Raw genomic sequence first — 26,429 nt, forward strand, 5'->3', positions numbered from 1 at the left:
GGACACATTCTCTGTCCTCACATCCCAACAGTCTCCTTTGGTTTGTGGTTTGTCAGAGAATTAAACCCAGTTATCACGACTTTTTTGTTTTGTTTTTTTCAAGGGTTTCTCTGTGTAGTTCTGGCTATCCTGGACTTGATTTATAGACCAGGCTGGCCTTGAACTCACAGAGATCCACCTGTCTCTGCCTCCCAAGTCATGGAATTAAAGGCATGAGCCACCTGGCCCAGCCATCATGGTTTTTTGTTTTGTTTTGTTCTAGACAAGGTCTCGCCTATAGCTTAGACTGGCTTTACACTCTCATATACCAGGATTATAGGCATGAGCCTCAATGCCTTACTTGATAGTTTTTGTAAAAGCAGTTCTAATGCATGATCAGAATGGAGAAGCATTTCCTAGATCAGAGGTTTCACCTTGGGAGAAGACTGTAATTATTTGCTGTTTTCATTTGTGGCTTGAGACAGGGTCTTATGCTGTAGCAAGGCTCATCCTGAACCCTGGCAATTCTCTCACAACTGGAGATTACAGGCATGGGGTAGTATTTCTGGCTTCTGGCTTTTGCAGTACTAGGAACTGAGTTTAGTACCCCATGAGTGTTGTACCACCACACCGCACCCTCCAGCCTCCCCCTGCCCCTTTAAGACAGAGTCGTAGTATGTATCCCTGGCTGGCATGTAACTCACAAAGATCCGCCTGCCTCCTGAATGCTGGAATTAAGGTGTGTAGTAGTACCTTGTCTAGCTGCCAGCCCCCTTCTCTCCTCGTCCTCCTCCTCCTCGTCTTGTTTTTTGTTTTTATAGTCAGGGCTTCTCTGTGTAACAGAGCCCTGACTGTCCTGGACTTGCTTTGTAGACCAGGCTGTAACTCACAGAGGTCCCCCTGCCTCTGCATTAAAGGCGTGTGCCACCACCCTGCTGCAAGCCCTCTTTTTATTTACCATTTTCGACAGAGTTTAAGTTGCTCATGCTGGCCTTAAGCGCTTCTACTTCTACTTCTCAGTTAGCTGGCTTCCAGGCCTGATCTATCAGGCCTGACTATAATGTCCTCAAGAACTTAAAAATATTGATGCATAGGTGTGCCCCTGGGATTCTGTTGGTTGATCTAAGATGGAGTAGTGCCCTAGCATTATTCAGAGCCTCCTAGAGCCTGTGCCAACCACCAGTGACCTGGACCAAATGTCATTTTTCAGAGGCCAAGAGATAAGAACATTATTTATTTATTTAAAATATTTATGTATTTACTGTGTATACAGATCTCATTCTAGATGGTTGTGAGCCACCATGTGGTTGCTGGGAATTGAACTCATGACCTCTGGAAGAACAGCCAGTGCGCTTCACCTCTGAGCCATCTCTCCAGCCCCCATTATTTATTTAATGTCTTTTTGGAGAGAGGGCCTCATTATGTAGCTGTTCTGGAACTAGCTCTGTAGACTATCTCTGAGTTTGGCCTCAAACTCAGAGATCTCCCTGCCTCTGCCTCCAAACTGCTGGGATTAGAGGAGTTAGCCACCATGTCTGGCTCCAGCAAATGATTTAAAACCAGCAACAATAACAAAAAACAAACAAACAAAAAAACAAAACCAGGGTCACTTGTACCCCAGTTTGCCTTCATCCTTGCTATAAAATGGAGAATGACCTTAGATTCTGATTCTGATCCTCCTGCCTCTCCTACCCGAGTGCGGGGATTGCAGGCACACCCCAATGCTTGCTTTATGAGGGAGCAAATGTTTGAATGGCCTGGCTCACACTGCAAGGCACAAAAGCACTGAGCTCATTCATTTGTATCTCTGATTACTAGTGTCCACAGGGATAATCTGATCTCACCCTTGAAACTCCTGGTTAGGTAGGGGGCAGTGCCCTCTCCTCCCCCCCCCCCATTTTGCAGCTGGAGATATTGAGGAACAAAACAGTCTGAGTGGAGCCAGGTGTGGTGGCACATACCTATATTCCCGACCCCTTGAAAGCTGAGACAGGAAGACCAAGGGTTTGAGGCCAGCCATACAAAAGCAAAACCAGGCTGGGCAAGGGGGTGCATGACTTCCATCCCAGCAAGCAGCAGACAGGCCTGGAACAGGAAGTAGACCGTGGGATGGTTCAGACCAGCCAGGGTTACTTAGTTTGGTCCTGTCTCAACAAACAAACAAACAAAAACACTACCACAACAAAAAAGCAAAACAAAACGCAAACAAGTAGAATGTAGTTCTGAGGCAACGCTCACGCCTTGCATTCCCAAAGCCCCAGGTTCTAGCCCCAGCACCAGGAAGAAAAAATATAAAAAATAAATAAAATGAAAACACCTGTCTAGGTGGGTCTTGACCAAGATAATGGCAAAAGCCCGGAACATCCTGCTCCTGCTCCCAGGGCCCATTTAATTCCCTCCCATTGTGACATGTATGTTCTATAATGGACAGGTTAGTATTGTGAGGTAGCGTCTGGGTGTAACAGGGGCTATGAGGTGACACTGTAGAAAACTGTAGAGTAGGGCAAGAGGAATAGGGCTATTCCCTCATGAACAGCGACTTTGGGGCAGCCATGTCCTACTTCATGTCTCCACAGACTCATCTGGGTCTTCTGCCTTCCGGCCACGGTGAGAGAGGACAGCAGAGCTTCCCAGGCAAAGCTGCTTTCTGGCTTCGGGGGTGGGGGTCGAGGTGCTGCTGGATGTTTGGGGGCTGACTGTGAACTCAATTCTCTTGGAGGAAAAGATATCCAAAGGCCTTGCCAATTACTAATTACCCACTTGCTCACTTATTTAACAAACACTTCCCCATCACCTGCAGTCCTGGGACTGGCTGGAGCTGTAGATATGAGTAATGCTTACATTCCCAAACTCTGACCATCCTCTTGGGCTGGTGCTGATTGTCCCTGCTCCCAGGCCCTGCCCCTCAGGGCCTCTTCCTCCAAGAGACTAAGAATAACATTCCATCTTATTCTTGTCTCTGCAGGTGGGGCTGCTTCTTCAGGTTCGTCTCTTGGCCTCTATAGTCCTGCAGAGCCAGTGGTGGTGTCATCTGGTGGATTAGGCCCACTGAGCCAGAAAGCTGAGCAGGTGGCACCTGCTGCCCAGGCCTGGGGCCCCACCTTGGCAGTGCCTGAAGCCAGGGGCTGCTCTGGGGGAGTTAGCTGGGAGACAGCTCGGAGGAAGGAACACAGCCGATACTGTCCCAGACTGCCCCCCATGAGGCAGCTGGAGAACATGGGCTGGGCAGACCCCTGCTCCCGGAGCAGACCTCCCTACCTGGCTGGCCCTGGCAGGCCCCGGCCGCTGCTGCTGTGCGGGCTGTCACCTGGGGTTCTGCCGATACCCTCCGAGGCAGGGGGGAAGGAGGCCGGCTCCCAGCCTGACATCTGCATCCTTACCCTGGCCATGATGATCGCTGGCATCCCCACCGTGCCTGTGCCAGGCCTGCGGGAAGAGGACCTGATCCGGGCAGCTCAAGCTTTCATGATGGCCCATCCAGAGCCAGAGGGAGCTGTGGAGGGGTGGCAGTGGGAGCAGGCGCACGCCCACGTGGCTCCTGGGCAGATGCCGTTAGTGAGATCCAGGAGGGGCTCCTGCTTGTAGTCAGATGAAATAGCATGAGATACATAGGGCGGCTTCTCCGTATGGTTTTTGGGCAGATAAGGTTGGGGATGGCTATGGCAGGGATGGGGAGAGGGTGTGGGTCACGGAGGCACCCTGGTAAATCTCACTGCTTTGTTAGGACCACCCTACAGGAGGTTCTTGATATCACCAAGAGAGCTCTGAGCAGATTACACTGGGTTACCTAGGTAGAAAGCCCTATTTGGAGACATTTTTCTTGTCTGTAGTCCTAGACAATATGGATTTTCCTCTTGCCTGTGTCCCAAACTTGCTGAAGGCAGATGCAACTGTAGGCAAATGATGGCAATGAACACTTGGCTGAGCCAACAGAAAGCCATTCTTTTTACTGTGACACACTGTGTGAGGATGCCCATCTTACAGAGAAACCGAGGCTTAGAGAGCTGCCTGCTTGGAGTCTCGCTGGTAAAGGCAGAGCCAGGTATAGAAACTATGGCAGGTAAAAAAGAGAATCACCACTCACACGAAGCACCATCCTCCTGCCAATCCTCCTTTCACGGCCCTAAGGGACCATGTATAAAAGAGACAAGCGTGGGCATACAACATTCATTTTATTGATCCCAGGGTGGGACAGGAAAAGTGGGATGCTTGGCAGACCCACCATAGCAGCCTCTTCCTTTGCGGGAAGGCTCCCGGGCCAGGGTCACGTAAACCATCTCATGACTGGGGCAGTAGTTACCAACACTGAACCTTCAGCCTTATCACCCAGCATCTCTCTGAAGGAATCAACCGTTTTCAGAAATTTCTTGAGCTACAAATAATTTTTCCTTATGAGAAAGTTGTCAAAACTGAAGCCAGAATGCAGAACAGAGACCGTCAAAGTCCACAATATTTACTACTGGGCCCTTAATGGAAAAGATTTTCTGACTTCTGTTCTATGGAGCTTCACACGTTCTAGACAGGAGGCTGGAGTGTGTAGAGGGGAGGATGTGAAGGTACGTGTACATGAACTTTTCAGGGCATCACATCATCGGACATTGGGCCTGGTGACACAGCCTATAATCTCACTTACTCAGGAGGCTAGTTAGGAGGCTCAAAAGTTCAAAGTCAGGCCATCTGCAGAGTGAGTTCAAGACTAGCCTGGAAGCCTAGTGAGAATATCTCAAAATAAAAAGAGGTCAGCACTTGGGAGATGGAGGATCAGGAGCTCAAGGCCAGCCGCAGCTATGTACTGAGTTTTAGGCCAGCCTGGGCACCTAGTGAGAGGCTATCTCGGAATAAGAAATGAGAAGAGGCAGTGGTAGAGCAGTAGCTGCCTAATGTATGTACTGCTCTAGGTTCAGTTCCCAGCACTGGGTGTGCATGTGTGTGATCAGAGCTGGACCTGCTCGTAAGGGCCGATCCAGCTGTCGGCTAGTTCCCGAAGGGTGCTGTAGCGACGCTCAAATTCCTCCTTGCTGCAGTGCTGTAAGAGCCGGCCTACCTCCTCAGTGAGGAGAGTCACAGCCAGGAGCTTGTCCAGGGTGGCACTCCACTTGCTGCCCAGGATGCTGTCCAGGCCGTTGGCACAGCCTGAGGCCCACTGAGCCTGCAGCATGTCCGGCTGGAGCACCTGGTGGCGGGCACTGAGCATGGCTAGGATGTGGCGGCAGGGCAGGTAGAAGGCTTGATTAAAGTAGCAGCTGCAGCTGGCAGGGGCCTGGGGCTGGACATTGTGTGTGTCCTCCAGAATCTGGATGTTCATTTTTTCTGAGCCAGAGCCAATGAGGTGCATGGATTTCTGGACCACGGCGAGCTCACCTAGGCAGAGCTGGGCTGCTGGCCCCGTGCAAATGGCGTTGAGGGAATGCTGGATACGGGCTTCCACCAGCTGCTCTGTGTTGGGGCTTTCAGGGCTGGTGTCTGAAGGAGTGTGACTGTCCTGGGGAGTCACAGCCGGGCTGAGGCTGGCTTTGTCTGAAGGGTTCTGCTGCATGTATCGGAACACAGATGCCATGCCTTGTTTCTCAAATGGCGTGGCACCAAAAAGCTGGCTGAGGGTGTGGGCTGTGACTTCCAGGCTCTGAAAGTACCGGTTGCTCTGGGCTCTGCTTCTCCAGCGATGGGTCAGCCAGATGCGGTCATTGAGCAGCCAGTGCGGGTGGAGCTCAGGCAGCCTGCTGGGGGGGACGCAGTTGCCCAGCAGCGTGTACAGCTTCCGCAGGTTGCCGGCCGTGGCTGAGCACATTGTGCTCTGCAGGGACGACAGAAGCACACTTTGGACAGGCTGCTCCAGCGACAGCTGATAGACTTTACCCTGGAGGAACTTACAGATGTGGAAGGCTGAGAGCAAGACCTCAGCAGTGGGGAACTCCATGGTCAGGGTAGGCAGCAGGAGGAAGTGGGGGTCCACCAGAATGGTATTGACTCTCTCCCATGCTGGGTTAAACTTCTTGAACACCTGGAACATCTGGGTCAGGCCTTTGGCATCTTCATTGATAGGAATGGCGAAGTACACGGCTCGGGCAAGAGGCCCCTCAACCTGTACCCGGGGTCCATCTACCAAGAAGGTGTATAACACCTTGCCTCGTGGGTTATAGGTCCGGTGTATGAATAAGACCTCAGGGAAGTGAGCAAAGAGGTCCTGCATGAAGCAGCTCTGGTAGTTGAAGGCATCGAGCTGAGGAGTCTTGCTGATCTGGTGGAGCAGCATAGGTGGGCTTGAGTCCTTGATAAGAAGTCCGTTCAGCACTATGAGGGCCATGGAGGGGCTGGGAATTGTCTGAGGCCCAGGCTAGGATACTTCCTCTGCAGGACTGCCGTCAGGGAAGCCCTAAGTTTCTCAAGGGCAGCATAGGTCCATGCGATGCTAGACTGTAGTTTTAGCTACTGTTCCAGATGGGCCTATGGAAAGGAAGAGACACTTAAGACAGTAGGGACCTGGCTCTTTAGTTATTTGGACAATATCTCAAGATTTATCAAACACTGTGTATCTTCCAGGGGCAGATATGTAACAAGCACATAAGGGCATATTGGATAATGGCCATAAAACCTACAAAAAAACAAGAAACAGGCCAGAGTATGTTGGGGAAGGCAGGGCACAATAATTAAGGTTGGAAGGTTGCTCTAGGGGAGATTACCGTAGGTGAGATGAAAATTATGAGCAAGCCATAGAAACTCATTTCCCAGGAACTTAGATAGGCATGAAGCCAAGTGTAGTGGTGCACACTTGTGATCCGAGCTACATAAAAGGCTTAGGCAGAAGGATCATCAGGCCATCTGGACCAGTTACAACAGTAGAGGCAATTAGGGAGAACTGTCAGAGGAAAACAACAACAACAACAACAACACACACACACACACACACACACACACACACACACACACACACACACACCCCAAACCCAAAACGAAACAAAAGGACTGGAAGTTGGGTGTGGCAACACACACCTGTAATCCCAGCAGTTGGGAGGTGGAGGCAGCTGGGTCAATTCAAGGCCATTTTAGACTACGTGAAATCTTGTCTCAAAAACTAAGACTCACAGCTTTGGGGTGGGGGTGGGGCTACATAGATCATTGGCAGTACAGGAGATTGAAAACACAGGCCAATCCTAGCACTCGGGGAGGCAGAGGCAGGTGGATCTTTGTGAGTTTAAGGCCACCCTGGTCTACCCAGCACAGCTAGGGTTGTCTCACAGAGGAACCCTATCTCAAAAAAACCAACCGAACGAAACCAAACATATGGCCTTCTTTTCTATTGTGTACGCAGGATTCTGCTGTGTAGCCCTGACTTGACCCAAACCCACAGCTTCCTAAGTAAGTGCTGGGATTCAGGCATGTGTCATCACATTCAACTCTTTTTAAAATATTCTAATAGCCTTTCTGCTTACAAATTCTTTAATTCTTACGAACTCTCTCCTTTGGTCCTGGTATATACCAGGGAAAAAGCAATCGCTCAACACTTGCTGTGAAATACTGAGCAAGCCAAGTGGCTTTCTCTGAAACTCAATTCCTTTCACTATAGAAGGGAGCTTAACAAGTGTGTAGTTTCTCGTATCCCGACTGGCTGCGCTGCTTTATGCAAATGTCTCCCGTTTGGCTCCATTTATTATCCCCGTTTCGCAGATGAGAAACTCGGGTTTAAGGCGTAGGCCATTTGTCCACCATCGAGACTACTGGAAGCCGATTCTCTGGCTCCAGATCCTGATGGCATCTCATAGAGTCTAAAGGGAAGGCGGCCTCTGATCTCACCTGAGCCGGGGTGGGGAACGCGGGAGGCTGAGGTTCGTGTTGAAGCCCAGCGGAGCCGAATTCCACCTCCCACCGGTGGGAGCTGTAGGCGCTAGGCGCTGCGACTCAGCTTCACGCCTCCGCTGCCGAGACCGTTCAACCACCAGCCCACGCGGCAGCCATTTCCCACACTAGGCCCGCCTCCGGCTGACTGACGTCCACGCTCGCCAATCACCACGCCAGCTTCGCAGTGACTCAGGCCAAAGGCCTAAAGAGCTCGCCGTTGAATTTGGGCGCTACGGACCAATCCGGGACTGGCAACTCCGGGGCGGAGGCTGTTACCAGGGTTATGGGGGGCTCGACCAGAGGAAGCCAATGAGAGTCTGCAGAAGGATGTTCACTCTGGGAACGGGCGGCCCGAGGGCGGAACCTCCCTTCGGTCTAGGGGGCTGGAAAAGCAGCACCTTTCAAAGGCCAAAATAAAATAAAAGTGAACAGCAGTGTTTTATACGGAAACCTTTAGTTTGTCGGATACGGAGCTGTCAGCCTCCGAAGACACAAGGATAGGGAAAGGTGCAAATGCACAAGGATAGGGAAAGGTGCAAATGTTTACTGTGTTCGCTGCCTTATGGAGAAACCGAGGCCTGTCATTCCAGCTACTGAGGGGCGGGGTAGGATCACAAGTTTGAAGCTCGAGCCCAAGCAGCCTAGTAAGACCCAGTCTTCACAACAGCGGGGTGTGGTGGCACACCTTTTTAATCCCCTCGCTGGAGAAGCGGAAGCCAGCCTGGTCTACACACCAAGTTCCATGCTCTAGACCTCTTTGAAAAAAAAAACAAAAAAACTTTTTTTTTTTTTTTTTTAAATTAGGAATTTGCCCACATCGTCCCTACAAGTGGCTCGAAGTAAAATCTAGGATTTGGGTCTCTTCCCTCCCGATCCACTGGTCCCTCTCCTGAACAGAATGAGCAAGACACATAACATCTGAGTTGCAGGCTTCGTTGGTGGAGGGCAAAGGAAGTGGCACTCTATCACTAACCCTTTGAATGTGAAGCACCAGGTTCGATTTGACACCACACCCCATTACACAACACTCAAGTTTCCGTTGAAATGAGAAAGTCTGAGGCTAGTCTGGGCTGCATGAGGCCCTGTTTCAGAAAACACAAAAGTGAAACAAAAACAACTTTATTAGTGTGAATAAAAATACATAACAGGTATTTTCTAAAGAGCAGCGACAGTCAAGGGCCACCCTCCTCCCCTCTGTCTCCAAAAACAAAGCTTCTTTGCAGGCCCATTTTGGTTTATCCTATCCTGGACAAGGGTCGTCTCTGTAGTGTCAATGTAATCTGACCTCTGGGGCTGGGGAGAAAGGGGCATGACCTTTCAGTACGGAATAACTTTGGCTTTGAACAAAGAATGAGGTGTTTACAGAATGCCAAAGGTAGGGCTGAAAGGGGCAGACTCAAAGGACTGTCACAGTGGAGTCCCTCTTCCCCAATGTTAAGATGTTCTTAGCCCTTACCTAGGAAGACACATTAAAATACTGACAGACAGCATGACCCACCCACTTGGAACTCTCAAACTTCCAAGGTTTTGAGATGCAGTGCACCAGGACAAACACTTCAGTCATCAACCATGGCTTCAGCGAGAGGGAGATTGTCTCCTTCCTCTAGCTTTCCCCAGAGGAAAGGAAGGCAGCCCACATCTCTGAAGTCAACTGGCTGCTGACTGGACTCAGGGAGCTGATAGGGGTCAGCCCAGATGTCCACGATCTTGCGCAGGGTGGCACAGCGCTCTTCCAGCTCGGGCCCCTCAGTCTGCATCAACAGGTTCGCTAGCTCCCGGCTCAGGTCCCGAATCAGGTGGTTCTGACCTTGCTTTTCGGGTTGATCTGTGTTTGGAGTTACGCCTCGGTCTCGCAGCTCCCCATCGGGGCCAAGGAGGTGTTGGTATTTCTTCTGCCACCGGCAGCACACCATGGCTTCCCTTACCGGCTGCTGGCTGGTGTGCAGCAGGGCCAAAATGTGCCGACATGGCAGGTGGTAGCACTGTTGGAAGGAACAGCTGCAGCTGCAGCCATCTTTGCTCACCTGGTGTGAGTCCTCTAGCAGCTGAACAGCTACTGAGGAACCTGCCATGTCCACCAGGTGGGTGGAATTCTGCACCACCTCCCACTCATTATGGCACAACTTGTAGGCTAGTTCAAAGCCACTCTGGTGCAAGATATCTAGCATGCCGCCCTTGGAGGACTGATCCTGGGGCTGTAGCAATTCAGACTGCTGTGAGTCTGGCTTTGTCTCTTCCACAGGAAGCCTGGTGACATTCCCTCCACAAATTCTAAAAGGCTTCTTGGGCCTTGGTGGTGTGCTTGGGAGCTTGGGAGTTCTCTTTAACTTGGGAGAATTTGTGTTCAAGCTCTTAAGACCTTTGGTATTAAAGAAGTCTATGTAATCCACAAAGTGGAGGATGCAGTCCAGTAGAGACCGCTGCTCCCGAAAGAGGCTTGACACCTTGCTGGTGACAATATCCAGGCTGTCCATGTAGGTGTTACACGCATGCAGGCCCTTCCTCACATGCATGTACCACAGCAGTTCACAGGAGAACCAATGGGCCTGGAGGAACCTGAAGAGCTCCTCATCCAGGAGGGCTTGGGACATCTGACAGAGGTTTTGCAGGCTTGCACCAGAAGAGACAAACACAGCCTCCCGAAGGGCTTCCTTCATGAGCCTTTTAAAGGATGCATTTGCTGAACTCTGATGTAACTTCTTCTCTAAGAGACGCGTGGTGTGGTAGATAGAAAGGAGGATGCGGGCAGCAGGGAAGATCTCCTGAAGAACAGCTCGGTGAGGGAATGAAGGGTCCACAAAGACCACCTTGACCTTGGGCCAATCACAGTTGAATTCTGTAAAAATACTGAGCATCTTGGCCACAGAGGAGGCCGTCTCAGCCTTGAGCACAGCAAAGTGTACCACGCGACTCTCTCGCTCCTTGTTCTCCACCAAGAAAGCATATAGAATATGGCCCTGGCTGTTTTCCACCCGGTGCAGCAAGAGATTCTCTGGGAAGCGGGTGAACAAGTCACTCATCTTGCTGCTCTGGAAGCTGAGCCGGTCCAGGTCCTGGCTGGTCCCCACACTGAAGGAGGCCATTGAGCCTTCGTCTACCGTGAGAAAGTTCTTCATCACTTTTGCTATCTTGGCCAGATCAGAAGGACTGATGCCCTCCTGCTCTGGATTTGAGGACTCGTGTACCTTATCTACGCAAAAAGATGGTTCTATTGGGAGCTTCTCTGCTGTCTCAAGGTCTTTCTTGATGCTGAGCTGCACCGGCTGGAGTTTGGGCAGACATACTGCCCCCTGAGGTTGGCTAGTAGGGACCCCTCCAGCAGCAGGGTTAAAATCAGCATGGATGTGCTGCATATTCAATTCACTGATAAATAGTCTATCTAGCCTCTCGTTGTACTGCAGGAGCAGGTATGCTGGGCACCTGTCCACTTTCCGTGTTCTCTTCCTGTTTGACTGCGTCCGAATACAGACAAATTTCACCTGCACATATCTAGGGAAGGTAGAGGTGACAATGAGAAAGGTGCTGGCTGCCCTTCTCTTAAGATAAGAGCTGTTAGCTATTTATATTGACCAATAAGTTTCCTAGAGATCACACAGCAGTATAGAATGTAAAAAAGAAAAATTTGCAGTAACTCTCTAGTCCCAACATTTTCAGTTTCCTCCCCCAAGACTATATCACACCCCCACTCCCACCCCCAGTTTCCTCCATATAGTTTTAGGGCCATCTCATTTATTTATTTACTTATTTATTTATAGCTTAGGGACTGGCATGTAATTCAGGGACTCATGATGTAATCCAGGCTGACCTTGAACTTGCTGCAACCTTCCTGGCTCAGCCTCCCATGAGCTGGGGTTACAGAGGTGAGCTATTTACTATACCTGGCTTAAAGGCCCAATTTTTGTCATTCTGTCTGTTGCCATCTGTGGCTGCCAATAACCCAATCTGAGGCAGGATATAAGGGGAAGTTGACAACAGCGCTAGAGCACCCAGCTAATCTCTCTGTTTAAATGATCCCTGTGCCTATAATCCTAGCACCTGGGAGACTATGGCAAGAAGGCTGTGAGCTGTAGGGCAGGCTGCGCTATGCAGCAAGGCCTTCTCTCAAAAATCAAAGTCCTCTTCATTCATTTGGGACAATACAGCCTTATCCTCCTCAACAGCAACATTCTGAGGACCAGGAGTGTCCTCAGAGTCCTCTGGGCATAGCACAGGCCTGGGCTTATTTGTAGAAGAGAACATTTCTGATTGCTTCTGAAAAGAGAAATATCTATATCCTGAGGCATTTGGGTCTGTGGTGGAGCAGTTGAACCATCTAAGATAGTCTCACCCTCTAGCTTTAGCACCCTAGGTAAAAGGGATGACTTTACGGGGATGGTTATCAAATCATTTGCTTTCTCTTTTCTTATTTCCATTCAATTCCTGGGCTCAAGGACCACCCAAATCCTCCCTTCTCTTGTCAGCCTTTATGGATAACTCTGAGCTACAGTAATTAATCCTGAACTGGAATTTTCTGCATTCAATTAAAAGGTCTTACAGACCTGTAGGTATCAAATTGGGAAACACTGGAGGCCGAGTTGAGTCTTTTGAATCCTGGCCGTCACTGGGAAGCTGTTTAACCTCGGGCACGTCATTCCACCTTTGTGGATACAGTATGCCCATCATAAAATGAGACACGATCATTAGGGTTATCATAAAGACTAAAATGAACCACAGCTGAAATATTTAGCCCAGAGCCTGCCTTGGCCTTTTGTTTATGCTAGAGCTAAAGCCAGGTGCTTTTGCAGTTCCCATGACCAGCAACATTAAGTGGGGATGTCTCAAGTGCTGAGATTAATCATTCCTCAGTGTGTTCCTAGCACATGACACAATGCTGCTCCTTCAGCAGATGCTTATCAATGACATAATAGATGCCTGAATCACGGACTGACAGTGGGTGGGAAAGGTCACACCCCTGCCTCCTCAGGGAGTGGCCCAGTTGAAAAACTAAGGGAGAGGGGAAAAGAAATGTCAGCTGCTAGTATGACGAGGCACAGCCTGGAGCTCCACCTACACTTTTCCAAACACTCTTATCCAGCTGGTCCAGTTTGCCCACCCTGTGGGGCAAGTTTAGGAAAACAGGATATGTCAGTCTTCTGATAACAGGGTGGAGGGGCCTGGGGCTGAGAACATCTGCGTCTGTTGTGAGCGCAGCACAGAGGTGGCGCCATCTCTAGGGAAGTCCTTGGAGAAGTCCAGGAGACCAGCAAAGGTAGCGAGTAAGGGCCACTGAACCTTAGTTTCCACCCTGTCCACCTTGCTGGTGCCTTAGAATAACAGATTGCCCACAACTTCCCCTGTCCACTCCACAGTGTCTTCTGGCAGTGGCTTGTGTTTTACCTGTGTTTGAATGACCCTCCCACCCTACATCTCAAAGTGCATTCATCATTCAGGATATGTGGAGCCTTTTTTTTTTTTTCCTAGAAAGCTGGGCCCTGCTCTTCTTCAGGCTCAACTCGTCATCAGATTATACTGACTTGCTGTGTATTTAGTGACGGTTTGTGGGAGCCACTGCCAACCACAAAGCTCTTTTTACTATTTCTGGCTCTTTTACCCAGCCAGGTTGGAGTCCTGTGCATTCTTTTAATTCTTCCTTCTCATTCTTCATCCAGTTTCCCCACTTTTCTTGCTTCTATTTTTTGGGGTAGAGAGCAGGGCCTCACTTCATGGCTATCCTCCTGCCTTAGCCTACCAAGTGCTAGGATTACAGCCATGGCCACCCTACCCATCATCTTGCTGAGTGAGGCTGTTACTCTGCCACCAACTTGAGCCCAGCCTGTATCTACCATGTGAACAAGTTTTGAAATGCTCTCCCATCATTGCTACATGCACTGAAGATTCTGTGCCAGGCAGCACTGACGTCCTAATGTCTCATTTTACACTAGCAAGAATTCTAGTTTGTCTCCATCTTACAGAGGGAAACAGGCGTAAGGAGGCTCCCAAGGATGAGAATCTAGGACTTACTCTTCCAGCTAGCAGCAGCACATGGAGGTTTGAACCAAGTTTGCTCGTCTATAGTCTAAATAGTTTACTATCTCTGAGTTTCTTCCTTATCCTCATTTGACCTCTACCACCTTGGTTAGGATCAACATTCCCCTTACAGATCTCTAATCAAGGGCCTGGAGATGGCTCAGCAAGTAAAGGTGACCAGAGTTTGGGCTCACCAAAGGTGGAGAGAACAGACTTCACAAAGTTGTCTTCTGGTTTAGACACACGCATGCCCCGCCCTCCACAGCATCACACCTGTGGGCACGCCAACACCTGCAGTCTAATGGAGTTAGGCTAGGAATGGAGGTGCATGTCTCTAGAACCAGCACTTGGAAACCGAGGCAGAACGACTGACACGTGTTTGACAGTAGCCAGGGCCACACAGGAGTTCTGGGCTAGTCTGTGCTAGAAAGACCTTGTCTTAAAAACAAACAAGACAAAACATTCTCTGGGGCTGTAGCTCAGAAGTAGAACTCTTACCCTGGTGTGAAGCCCTAGGTTTAAACCCCAGTACAGTAAAAAACAAGAAACAAAAACAATTTGTGCTTGTTCTGACTACATAGACACTTCCCTTGTCACTAATGGCCTAACAATACACTGTAATGACTATCTACGTCATGTATGAAGGGGGTTATGTGTAGGGTACACCTAAGTACTATGCTATTTTATGTGAGAGGGGCATCCTGGAACCCACCCACCCCCTGACACCGAGGGACAACCACAGATGCGTCTAATCCAAAACTGTTGCTTGTCAAACTCAACATATTCCTGCCAACCAAAGAGCCAGTTTTATCCAGGTTGCTGTTCCTCCCCAACACAACTACTTGCTTAGGGCAGCAATAGCCGTTGCTTAATTACAATTAAGGTCATGTTGTGAGGACTGGGAAAGGTCACTGGACCAATTATGGAGAAAGAACCACAAAAGGAAATCTGCGGGAAACGAAGGAAAGCTTTTTCTTTTGGCTGCAACTTGTGCATTTGTGTCATGTGGGGAGCTGTCCTAAACAAGACAGGCTTGAGGATGTAGTATGCCAAGATGAAAGGAGCCTGACCAGCGACACAATCACATTTGGAGGTTCACTCTGGGCTATGCATTAGCTACTCATCAGCCATTTTAAGTTAGAGCTGTTAGTTAACTGAAGACAAAAGCATCCAACAAACTGGTGGTACCATGTGACTATTTCTAGCACTCAGGAAGCTAAAGCAGGAGGACTGTCCTGAGTTTACAGCCAGTTTGAGCTGTGTAGCACATAAAACAAAGAAACAGCCCAACTCCCTTCCCTCAACACACACACATAAAACAAAACCAAAAAAAAAAAAAAACAAACCCACAAAAACCAACTACAGGCATATTCATTCATAGAAATTAATAAGGGGAAAAAAGAGAACTAAATGGGAGTTTATCTTAAATTTGAGGCTACAGGACTAGGGCCGGAGAGGTGGCTCTGGAGCTTAGAGCAGTCATTGCTTTTGCAGAGGACCTGGATTCGGGTCCCAGCTCCCACATGATGGCTCACAACAATTACTAACTCCAGGTCCAGGGGAACCAATGTCCTCTTCTGATCTCCTTGGGCACCAGACACACACATGTTGCATATACATACATGAAGAAAAATCACTCTTACACATAAAATAAAAAAATATTTAAAAATTTTGAGACTAGATGGTGGTGCATGCCTTTAATCTCAGCACTTGGGAGGCAGAGGCAGGCGGATCTCTAAGTATAAAGCCAGCCTGGGTCTACAGAGTGAGTTCCAGGACAGCCAGGGCTATACAAATCCTGTCTCAGAAAAAAAAAATTTTTTTTGAGACTAAAAGGGCTTAGTTAGTAAAGTGCATGCTGTGCAAGTGTGAGGACAAGAGTTTAGTCCCTAGTGCTCCTGCAAAAAACCAACCAAACAAAAACACCCAACCCAAACCAAAACAACAAAACAGCTGGGCATGGTTGTCTGTGGCTAATTCCAATGCTGGGGAGCTGGAGACAGGAGGATCCCTGGGGGCCTGCTGGCCAGCCAGACTAGCAAAATCACTGAACTTATGGTTTAGTGAGAGATATTGTCTCAAAACAAAGTAAATTAAAGTGTAGAGGAACAACTGTGACCTCACACTTAGCATCACACAAGCACATGTACCTGTACACACGAAAGCTCATACACGTGCACACATAAATGCACAAACACACATAGTACACACACACACACACACACACACACACAAATTATGGCTACAGGGCCCAGTGGTGCATGCCTGTAACTTAAACACTCTGGAACGTGAAGCAGGAAAACTGGAGTTGAAGGCCTGTGGGCAAGACCCTGTCTCTCAGACAGACAGACAGACAGACAGACAAACAGAGCGAGTTTGGGTGTTGTGGAAATTCAAGGCCAAGCAGGACAGCACAACTAGCCAGGACTATGCAATGAGACCCTACCTCAAAAGAACTAGCGAGAGACAGTGTGCTAGCTGGTATTTGTCAGCTTGCCACAAACCTAGACACATCTGGGAAGAAGAGATTTTTTTTTTTTTAGAGTCTATGTAGTACTGCGTTTCCTAGAACTTGCTTTAGAGACCAGGCTGGCCTCAGAATCAGAGCTCTACCTGTCTGACTCCTGAGTGCTGGGATTAAAGACTCTATCACTTCCTTAGACTGACAGCATGCCATTTAGGGATTTCACCAGTCCTTCAACTCTTTTTTTTTTTTTTTTTTTTTTTTAAGATTTATTTACTTATTATTGATACATTCTGCCTGCATGTGTGCCTGTGCACCAGAAGAGGGCACCAGATCTCACTATAGATGGTTATGAGCCACCATGTGGTTTCTGGGAATTAAACTCAGGACCTTCGGAAAAACAGCCAATGTTCTTAACCACTGAGCCATTTCCCCAGCCCCAGTCCTTCAGTTCTTGAGAGCTATGTGTGCAATTTCAGTTTGCATGGTTTTATTTGTGTTGCATTAATCTGATGTATTTATCAGCTAGATACTGTCAACAATGTCAAGGAAACTGCAGGACTGAGCAGGGAAGACCAGTTAAGTAGAAATGAATTTTTTAAGTGAGGAGTTTACAGGTGAGATTTTTGTTTTGTGTTTTTGAGACAGGGTTTTTCTCTGTAACCCTGGCTCTCCTGGAACTCTCTGTAGACCAGGCTGGCCTCGAACTCAGAGATCCACCTGCCTGTGCCTCTAGGATGCTGGCATCAAAGGTGTGCATCATCACAACTGGCGCTGGCAAGATTTTTGTGTCATGAGTCACAGCCTTGTCACGCTGATATTAACGGTCTAGGTTCAAGTGTATGTTAAGAATTAAGTGAGGTAGTGTCTGTGATGTTCCTAGCAAAGAACCTGGAACATGTAATGTTGGACGAAATGAACGGAAACAGCAGTTACTGAACCGAATAGCAATGCAGAGAGCCACTGGGGTATTCACAGAGTCTGAAGAATATAAATATCACATGGAGAGGCTGGAAGAGGCTCAGTCTGTAAAGTGCATAAAAAACAAAACAAAACAAAAAAAACAATCATGGATGTTCTCACTTGAAACAGGTGTTAAAAAAATAAGACAAGTTTGGATATATTTGTGTTAGTGTAAAATATGTATTTGGTCTTTGTCCTTCTACCTGGTACATATGCCCTAAACTGCTTTGACTTTTACAAACGATAAGAGTCTTTATGTAGGCCAAAGAGTTGCCTAAAGGCTGGAGGCTATTCACTGGCAACACCAGGGCAGGATTTGTTACAGGCCAGAGTAAGTTAAAATGTAGCCCAAACTCACTGGCAACAAAACCCGGCTCTCCTGCAGGGCATGATGGAAGGTGCTTATAATCCCAGCATTCAAGAGGCAGAGTGAAGAGGGTCCCTCAGGTTCAAGTTCAGCTTGTTTTACATGGAACTCCAGGCCAGCCACACAGTGAGACCCTATCTCAAAAGCAAAAACACCCAAAATCCAACAAAGACAAAACAGCCCTACTTACGTTAAAAAGAATGTTAATAAATGACAGGCAATCGAGGAAAAGGTCAAAGTATTTTCTCCTTTACAAGCTGCTTCTATGATCTGCAAGAAGGATTTCTTACAAGGTTGGGTTTGAAGAAGTCTTCTTTCGTTTGCTTGTTTGTTTTTTGAGATAAGGTTCCACTGTGTAGCCCTGGCTGGCCTTGAACCCACAAAGATCTGCCCATCTCCCTAGTGCTGGAGTTAAAGGTGTGTACCACCACACCTGCCTGAGGTCTCCATTCCTAAATTATTTGCCACAATGAACCTTTTAAAATTTTTCTAACTAGGGAGCCAGTGAGATGATTCTGGATAGGAGGTGTTTGCTGCTAATCCTGACTGTCCGGAGTTTGATCCCTGGGAACCAGATGTGGAAGGAGAGAAATATACCTAAAAGTTGTCCTCTGCCCGCCACATAAGTAGAATACAAATAATAAAATTTCTAGTTATGTACGTGTGTGTGTGTAAATTAGGTTTGTTATTTTGTGTGAGGGTGTTTTGTGTGCATGTATGATTGTATACCATGTGCATGCAGTGCCCTGAAGGCCAGAGATGTTGGATCCCCTGGAGTTGGAGTTACAGATGGTTGTGAGCCACAAGGTGGGTGCTGGGAACCAAACCTGGGTATTTTGCATGGATAACAAGTATTTTGTTTTTTGTTTTTTTAAGACAGGGCTTTTCTGTATAGCCTTAGTTGTCCTGGACTCGATTTGTAGACCAGGCTAGCCTTGAACTCATCTGTCTGCCTCTGCCTGTGGGGTACTGGGATCAAAGGCATGCCCCACCGTGCCCAGCTATAACAAGTGTTTTTAACAATGGCATCTACTATATATACATATATATTTTTTCAGACAAAATTTTAGTATGTAGCCCAGGCTGGACTTTTGTTTATCTATCTATTTATTTATTGAGAAAGGGTTTCCCTGTATTGGACTCCAATTAATAACGATCCTCTCTCCTTGGCCTCTTGGGTGCTGGGATTAAGATCATGTGTCACCATATCAGATTTTGATTTTATCTTATATTTCTAGTTACTGTACAAAATAGTGGATTACAACATGCCATTCATACACCTATATCATTGTATGTAACATATTGATTTTATTTATATATGTATTTACTAGTGTTTTTGAGGCTGGGTCTTACACTTTAGCCCAGGCTAGCCTGGAACCTGCAGTAATTTCCCATGTTAGCCTCCCAAGTGCTGATTTATAGAAGTGGACAACACACCTGGCTGATGTGGGACTAAAGGCAGAACTTGAAGCTTTGTGCATGCAAGGCGAGCACTCAGTCAGCTGAGCTACATTCCCAGGCTGCCTCCGCCTTTCACAAATAAAAGTCTCTCCTGGTTTTGTTTTCTTCAGTGCTGAGTATTTAGCTCAGTCCCTACGAGTGCCAGGCAAATGTTCTTCCACCTACAGCTCATAAATGATAGCATCCTTTCCCCTTCTTTTTGTGGTGCTGGTATTAAACACAAGATAGTACACAAGGAAGGTCTGTGCTCCACCAAGTTGTCATCCCTGCCTTCTCACAACAGGATCTTACTCTACAGTCCAGGCGGTCTTTGAACTCATTATTTTGCTGAGGCTGGCCTCAAACTCATGACAGTATTTTTGCCTGAGCCTTCCTAGTGCTGGGATTACAGGCCTGTACCACGGCCCTGGGTAGATGCCATCCTGCCTACCACTTTCTGTGATCCACTACAGTAACAGCTTCAGCAGATAGTTACTGATTCAGATGCTACATGCATTTTCTTAGCAAACCCTCTGCTGTTTTTTTTTTTTTTTTTTTTTTTTATGTTTCAAGACAGGGTTTCTCTGTTTAGCCTTGTCTGCCCTGGCTTTGTAGTCCAGGCTGGCCTTGAACTCACAGCAATCTGCTACTTCCTCTCGGTGTGCTAGGATTATAGGCGTGCACCACCAAGCCTTTGTTTGTTTGTTTTGTTTTTTTTCCCCAGTGTTGGGGATCAAACCCAGGGCTTTGCACATGCTATGGTAAGTACCTGACCTCTCAGTTCAATTCTTAGCACCCACATGGCAGCTCACAACTGTTAATTAGTTGTTAGACACTCTTATTGCCTCAATGGGCACTGCCTACCTGTAGTGCCCAGAAATACGCCCAGCAAACATCCATAAATGTAAAATAAAAATAAAATCTCAAAATTTGCACCTGAGCGCAGTGCCCTCACAGTCCTGCAGAATCCCGCAGAATCCCGCAGAGGGCATCAGATCCCCTTGCAGCTGGAGAGCCATGCAGTTGTGAGCTGCCTGAACACCAAATTTGAGTACCTTGCAAGAGCATCAAGTGCGCTTAACTGTGGAACACCTCTCTATCCCCACCTCCTCATTTTATACAGAATAAAACTTTGTTGTTAAAACTCTTGTCCTAGGTCAAGGATAAAGGCTAGCTGACTCCAGAGCTCTCAACCTCTAACCCTTATGCCAGTTTTTCTGACCTTGAATTGCTAATTTCCTGTACGTACATCTGCCACTGCTATCCATATAGCACCTGAACTATTATTTTCAAACAAAATTTTAAATGTGTATGGATGTTTTTAAATTTTTTTTGAGATCAATCTCATTATTTATATTTTATGTGCACTGCTGTTTTGCTTGCATGCCTGTGTGAGGGTGTTGGATCTTCTAAAACTGGAGTCACAGACAGTTGTGAGCTGCCATGTGGGTGCTGGGAACTGAACCTGGATCCTCCAAAAGAGGAGCCAGTGCTCTTAACCACTGGGTCATCTCTTCAGCCCCCATGTGTATGGGTGCTTTGTTTGCATGTTTGTCTGTGTACCACTGGCATGCTGGTACCTATGAAGGCCAGAAGAGGGCATCAGATGCCCTGGAACTAGAGTTACCGAATAGGAATTGAACCCATATCCTCTTGAAGAGCTGCAAGTGCTCTTAGCTCCTGAGCCATGCTCTAGCCTCAAATGACTTTCTTTAGATGAGCTCACCACTTTCCCTCTGCTTAGAAAGGAAGTCCATGTGAGTGTAGTGTATAAGTATTTATTTTTAAAATCATCTCCCCACTATGTGTGTGTGATGGTTTAATAGGTATGGCCCCCATGGATTCATGTTTGAATGTTTGGCCCATAGGGAGTGGCACTATTAGGAGGTGTGGCCTTGTTGGAGTGTTTGGAAAAACCCAGTAGTCAGAATATTTGTAGGAAACACTTGGTTAATGTGGGCACAATTGAAGGACTCATAATGAGAAAACAAATGTCCCCAAAACTTAGTGAGACACTAGATCAGTGGGTCAGAGGTGAGAGGTCTCAGGCTTGCCAACAGGCAAGGTGAAGAAAGGAAACTCCAAGAGCCATGGAAAAAGTACAAAGCTCTCATGGTTACAGGGGAAATATTTGAAATCCCCTTGCAGAATGGAGGTAAACATGCTACAGGTAAACTAGCATGTTGATTTTGGTAGAATTGGAAATTGCCTGTTGGAGGACAGGTGTCACTGTGGAGGCTGGCTTTGAGGTCTCCTGTGCTAAAGCTAGGCTTAGTGTGGCAGTTCTCAGCCTGCTGACTGTGGATCAAGATGGAGAGAGAACTCTCAGCTCCTTCTCCATCACCATGTCTGCCTGCATGCCACCTTGTTTCTTGCCATGACAATAATGGGCTAAACCTCTGAATTGTAAGCCATCCCCAATTAGATGTTTTCCTTCTCATGGTATCTCTTCACAGCAATAAAACCCAGCTAAGATAGTCGCTATACTTGGCTATGGAAACATCTGTGAAATTATCTCCTAAACACACGTCCACCACATTCCCTCCAGTTCCTCCAACACAAACAGTGAGCTCTACACAGAGCCAGTGTGCCATGCATGATCCAAAGCATTCAATAGTGCCTGGCGTGGAGGCACAGCCTTTCAGTCCCAGCACTTGGGAGGCAGAGGCAGGCGGATCTCTGCGTATTTGAGGCAGCAATGGTCTGCATAGCAAGTCTCGGCAGCCAGGGCTACATAGAGAGACTCTGTCTCAAAAACAAAGAACATTCCACATTCGAGGGAGCCAGGTGTGGAAGAGGAAGGATGGTCCTGTTTCCAAACAAGCAAGCAAACAAACTGTTCTAGCCAGACGTGGTGACTCACACTTGTAATCTTGGTCTTGGAAGGCAGGTAGAATAACACTGTATGTTCAAGGCCAGCTAAGGGTGAGATCCTGCCTCAAAAATAAAATAAAACAATTTTCTCTGAATGGCTGTCCTGGAACTCACTCTACACAGACCAGGCTGGCCTCAAACTCAGAGATCCGCTTGCCTCTGCCTCTGGAGTACTGGGGTTAAAGGCTACCTAGCAGTCCCTTTGTCTCTGCTTAGGATGAAGAGGCAGGCACACATGAATTCCAGGTTAGTCTAACATTGTCTTCAGGGTAGAGCCTACAGTGCACTCATCTTCCAGCCCTCCCCTAACTCCTGGCCATGGGTGAATACAAGTCTGTTGATGGAATGAGTGAAAACGTGACAGTAGAAATTTTCTACAGCCTAGTAGTTAAACCAGCACAAAGTCAAGGTGATGTCCAGTTCAACACTGCACACTTAACTGTGCAACTTTTATCCCTCTCCCTGCTCTGACCTTTCTATCACTCTTGCTTAGTATAATGCAGGCAATCAGGCCTTCAAAGAGGAGGGCAGATGGGGAGGAGCAGGAAGGTGTGAACACATGTGCATGAATGTGCCTGTGTTTAGAGGCTGGAGGCCAAAACTAAGCATCTACCTCTATTACTCCCTGTCTTACCCTGGCTGGTTTGTAGCAACTTAATATGTAAACCAGGTTGCCTCCAACTTACAGAGATCTGCCTGCCTCTGCCTCTGGAGTGCTGTGATTAAATGCATGCACCACTGTGTCCTGCCTTTCTACCTTATCTTCTGAGACAGGGTCTCCCACTGAACTGAAACTCACAGATTCAGCTAGGTTAGCTAGCCAGAGAGCTCTGGGAATCTATCTTTGCTCATCAGGTCTGGGGTTATAGAAGCACACCATAGTGCCCAGGCTCTACAGAGAATTGGGGATCCAAATTCAGTTCTCTGTGCTTGTGTGGCAGACACTTTGTTGATTGAACCACTTCCCTAACCCCTGTTTATATTATTTAGAACCACAAAACTTGGCGTTGGAGAAATGGCTCAGCAGTTAAGAATGCTTGCTACTCCTCCAGAGGACCTGACTTTAGTCCTTAGTACACATGTTGGGGGTTCTCAACTGCCTTTAACTCCAGCTCCATGGGATCCAGTGTCCTCCTCCAGCTTCCACACATATACACAAATATAAATAGAAATGAACCTTTAAAAATTTAAGATTAAGCCAGGTGTGGTGGCACAGGCCTTTAATCCCAGAGCTCGGGAGGCAGAGGCAGGCAGATCTGTGAATTCCAGGACAGCCAGGGCTGTTACACAGAGAAACCTTGTCTGGAAAACAACAAAAATATTAAAACAAATGCCTAAACTCATATATATGTATATATACATGTATATTTATCTATACATGTATATATGAACAGCAAACATCAAACTAAATTCCTGTAGCACCCATTTTCCTAAATTATATTTAACACTTGATAAGTCATTTACTCAACAATTATTAACACCTGCTATGGACACCTGCCATGTTGGATGCAGGGATGACCTGCCTGAAGTGCTACCACATAGCATAGGGTACAAATATCTCAGTCATGGAAAGCACTTTCTGACAGACTGCAACTGACCTCACCTTCTGCCAAGAACGGCAGCCCAATTTCAACAGCATGCCACCTTCTTTATAAATCTATGTCTTCACTCCCACGGGTCCTTCTCATCAAATTCCTCTCCGATATTCAGCAGCTAACCACTGCTCTCCTGCTCTTGGTCTCTGTTCACTCACAAGCTCAGGAAAAAAAACACTCATTTCAGTATGAAGCCTTGTATACCTTTCCCAGGATTTGAATTTGTTCTCTCTCTCTCTCAGGAGGGGAAACAGGGTCTCTCTGTACAGCCCTGGAACTCACTATGTAGCCAAGGCTGGCCTCAAACTCATAGAGATCCACCTGCCCCTCCCTCTCCAGTGCTGGGATTAAAGGCATACACCACCATGCTTGATTTTTCTTTGTATAACTTTTACATTTTATTTATTTTTATTTATTTTGGTTTTTAGAGAACGTTTTCAGGCTGAAGTCCAGGCTGGTTTGGAGTTCACTATGTATTGTAGGCTGGCTTCAAGCTCATACAATCCTCCTGCCTCATTCTCTTGAGTGCTGGGATTACCTTTTGACTATCTCTTTGAAGGCATTTAGCACATAGAGGCTTTTTTTCCAGATTCCACACCACACAGCTGTCAGGTCTTACATAGCACAGTGCTTGTACACAGCCTCCCATGTACTTTAAATCATCTCTAGATCATAATATGGATCACAATGTCAATTCTATGTGAACAGCCTGATTGCACTGGAAGGGAATAATGACAAGGGAAAGTCTCAGTCAGACTTGGTGGGTCAGTCTGTAATCCCAGCCCTTGGGAGTCAGAGATGAGAACTGCCATGAGTTTGAGGCCACCCAGGCTACATAGAAAGGGCTTGTGTTTAAAAACAAAACAAAAAGTGTACTTGTTCAGGAGATTTTAATTGTCTTTTAAAATATTAACTTTATTATCATTTTTTCTTTGTTTTTTTTTTTTTTTTTTTTTTTTTTTTTTTTTTTTTTTGACATAGGGTCTTACTGTCTTACTATGTAGTTCTTGGCTGCCCTGGAACTCATTAGAACAGGTTGACGCTGAACCCATAGGCATAGGCCTAGCTCTGTCTTCCAAGTGCTGGGACTTAGAGGCACTCACCACCACACCTGACATATATTTATTTAACCTGTATGTGTGTGTGCCTGAGCATATGTATGTGTATCATGTGCTTGCTGGAACCCTGGGCAAGAAGAGTGTCCTGGAGCCCCTTGAACTGGAATCACAGGTGCTAGTGAGCTGCCATATGGGTGCTGGGGACTGAACTGAGTCCTCCACGGGAGCAGGAGTCCTCTTAATCACAGAGCTGTCATTCCAACCTCTATTTGTAATTTCAGTATTTTGATCCACACTGGTTGCCAAGCCCAAATACACTATGCCTTTAGCTCCTGAGGGGCACTTATTCATCTTGTGTACCGTCCTGGATGTCAGAGTAGAGCCGTAACCATCAGGCTCCTTTTGTCTGGAAGTGCTGTCCAAATAGCTCAATACTGTCTCAGGTGTAGTGTGATTCTGAGTTGGCCTATATGTTCTAATTAAAACTTGAGTTCACTTTCAAATCGATTCATATAATGACTAGATTTCACAGCAGAATTCTGGCCACAACAAGGCCTTCGTTTCACAAGGGAGTCACTCGCTGAGGCCTGCTTCTCATTTTGCCCCTTATCTCTCTCTCTGGAGAGAACCTGCTTTGTAGAGCAGGGTGGCTTTAAACTCAGAGATCGGCCTGCCTCTGCAGCCTGAGTGTTGGGATTAAAGGCGTGTACTGCCACCACCACCCTTGCCCTGTATTTCTAAAAAACCGATTTGCCTCAAACTCATGATTCTCCTGCCTCAACCTCTCAAGCAGACATTATAAGCATGCACCTTGTCATTCTTTTTCTCAAAGTACAACTAAAAGTTAAATTTATACTAAGCTGTTTCACCTGAGCCCTAAAAGCACGTGAGCTTTCCGTGGCTCTTAGCCTATGAAGCCAAATGAGGCAAAGAGCAACGACCAATAATCCTGACACACATCCCTGCGGAGGAAAGCAGGAGTGAATGGGGAGCACGGTCTTGGATACGAAACGTGTTTGAAAACGATGTGTATCGGGAGCCCAAAAATCATTTACAAGATGAATCAACGAAAGAACCAACCAACCAACCAATGAGCACATTACTGCTTTGTAAAGACGAGACAAATGGAGGAAATTACCAAGGCCTTCGGACCCATTCCTCAGCAAGCCTGGTGCTTAAGATAGTTGCTCTCAATAAACAAACAAACAAAACAAAACAAAAATAAAAAAAGTGCAGTTACTGCCAATTCCAGGAAAGCTTGTGAATGCAGGAATGGGAGCAAGTGCAGCGGGTAGCACAAGGCCACGCTGGTGGGGTTTCCCTCGCTTTTCAGCAGGTACAGGCAACGTGGCCCCAGTACGCCCTCCTCCTCCAGGCAGCCGTCCACCCCACCCTCCTGCCCCGCCCTTACAGGATATCCTCGCGGAAGGAGGTGCCGTGGTTGAGGTTATGGAAGCGGACGGAGACGCAGTCCCTGACAATGAAGGAGCACCTGGTCTCCTTTTTGTAGGCGCTGAAACACTCCTTGAAGTCCTCGTAGGTCTTAAAGCAGCTGCCTAGCTCCATGGCCGGGGACTGGCCCTCACCAGGGCCCAGAATCACGCCAGGGGTCAGAGGTCACTAGGTACCGGTTGGCACGGGCCCAGGGGCGGCCCCGACTGGGTGGCCTATGGGGAGCTCGGGAGGAGCCCGGTGCGGAGAACGGTTACGGCAACCTGGGGGCGACTTTGCTCTGTGACAGAAGGGAAATGACCCTCAGCGCTTATTATTCAGCCCGAAGGCTCCGCCCCCTCGCCAATTTAGCCAATCACACGCGGAACTCCCAAACTGGCACAAATATTCTCCAA

General features: G+C 47.5%; 3 protein-coding genes across 3 annotated transcripts; 1 reads left to right on the forward strand and 2 right to left on the reverse strand.

Moving 5' to 3' along the window:
* Spata25 (spermatogenesis associated 25) lies at positions 1 to 3,668 on the forward strand. Its single transcript, XM_021637501.2, has 2 exons — positions 1 to 2,586; positions 2,945 to 3,668. The coding sequence occupies exons 1-2, from the start codon at positions 2,508 to 2,510 to the stop codon at positions 3,562 to 3,564; spliced, it is 699 nt and encodes a 232-aa protein (XP_021493176.1). The 5' UTR covers positions 1 to 2,507; the 3' UTR covers positions 3,565 to 3,668.
* Positions 3,665 to 26,129, reverse strand: Zswim1 (zinc finger SWIM-type containing 1). Its single transcript, XM_021638505.2, has 3 exons — positions 25,994 to 26,129; positions 7,771 to 8,213; positions 3,665 to 6,423 (listed from the first exon to the last, which is right to left on the reverse strand). The coding sequence occupies exon 3, from the start codon at positions 6,281 to 6,283 to the stop codon at positions 4,913 to 4,915; it is 1,371 nt and encodes a 456-aa protein (XP_021494180.1). The 5' UTR covers positions 6,284 to 6,423; positions 7,771 to 8,213; positions 25,994 to 26,129; the 3' UTR covers positions 3,665 to 4,912.
* Positions 8,919 to 26,390, reverse strand: Zswim3 (zinc finger SWIM-type containing 3). Its single transcript, XM_021638491.2, has 2 exons — positions 25,994 to 26,390; positions 8,919 to 11,304 (listed from the first exon to the last, which is right to left on the reverse strand). Exons 1-2 carry the CDS (start codon positions 26,146 to 26,148, stop codon positions 9,372 to 9,374), a joined length of 2,088 nt encoding a protein of 695 aa, XP_021494166.1. The 5' UTR covers positions 26,149 to 26,390; the 3' UTR covers positions 8,919 to 9,371.
* Positions 26,391 to 26,429: the final 39 nt, after the last annotated feature.

Source organism: Meriones unguiculatus, chromosome 4 (assembly GCF_030254825.1).
Source record: "Meriones unguiculatus strain TT.TT164.6M chromosome 4, Bangor_MerUng_6.1, whole genome shotgun sequence".
Taxonomy (NCBI): domain Eukaryota; kingdom Metazoa; phylum Chordata; class Mammalia; order Rodentia; family Muridae; genus Meriones; species Meriones unguiculatus.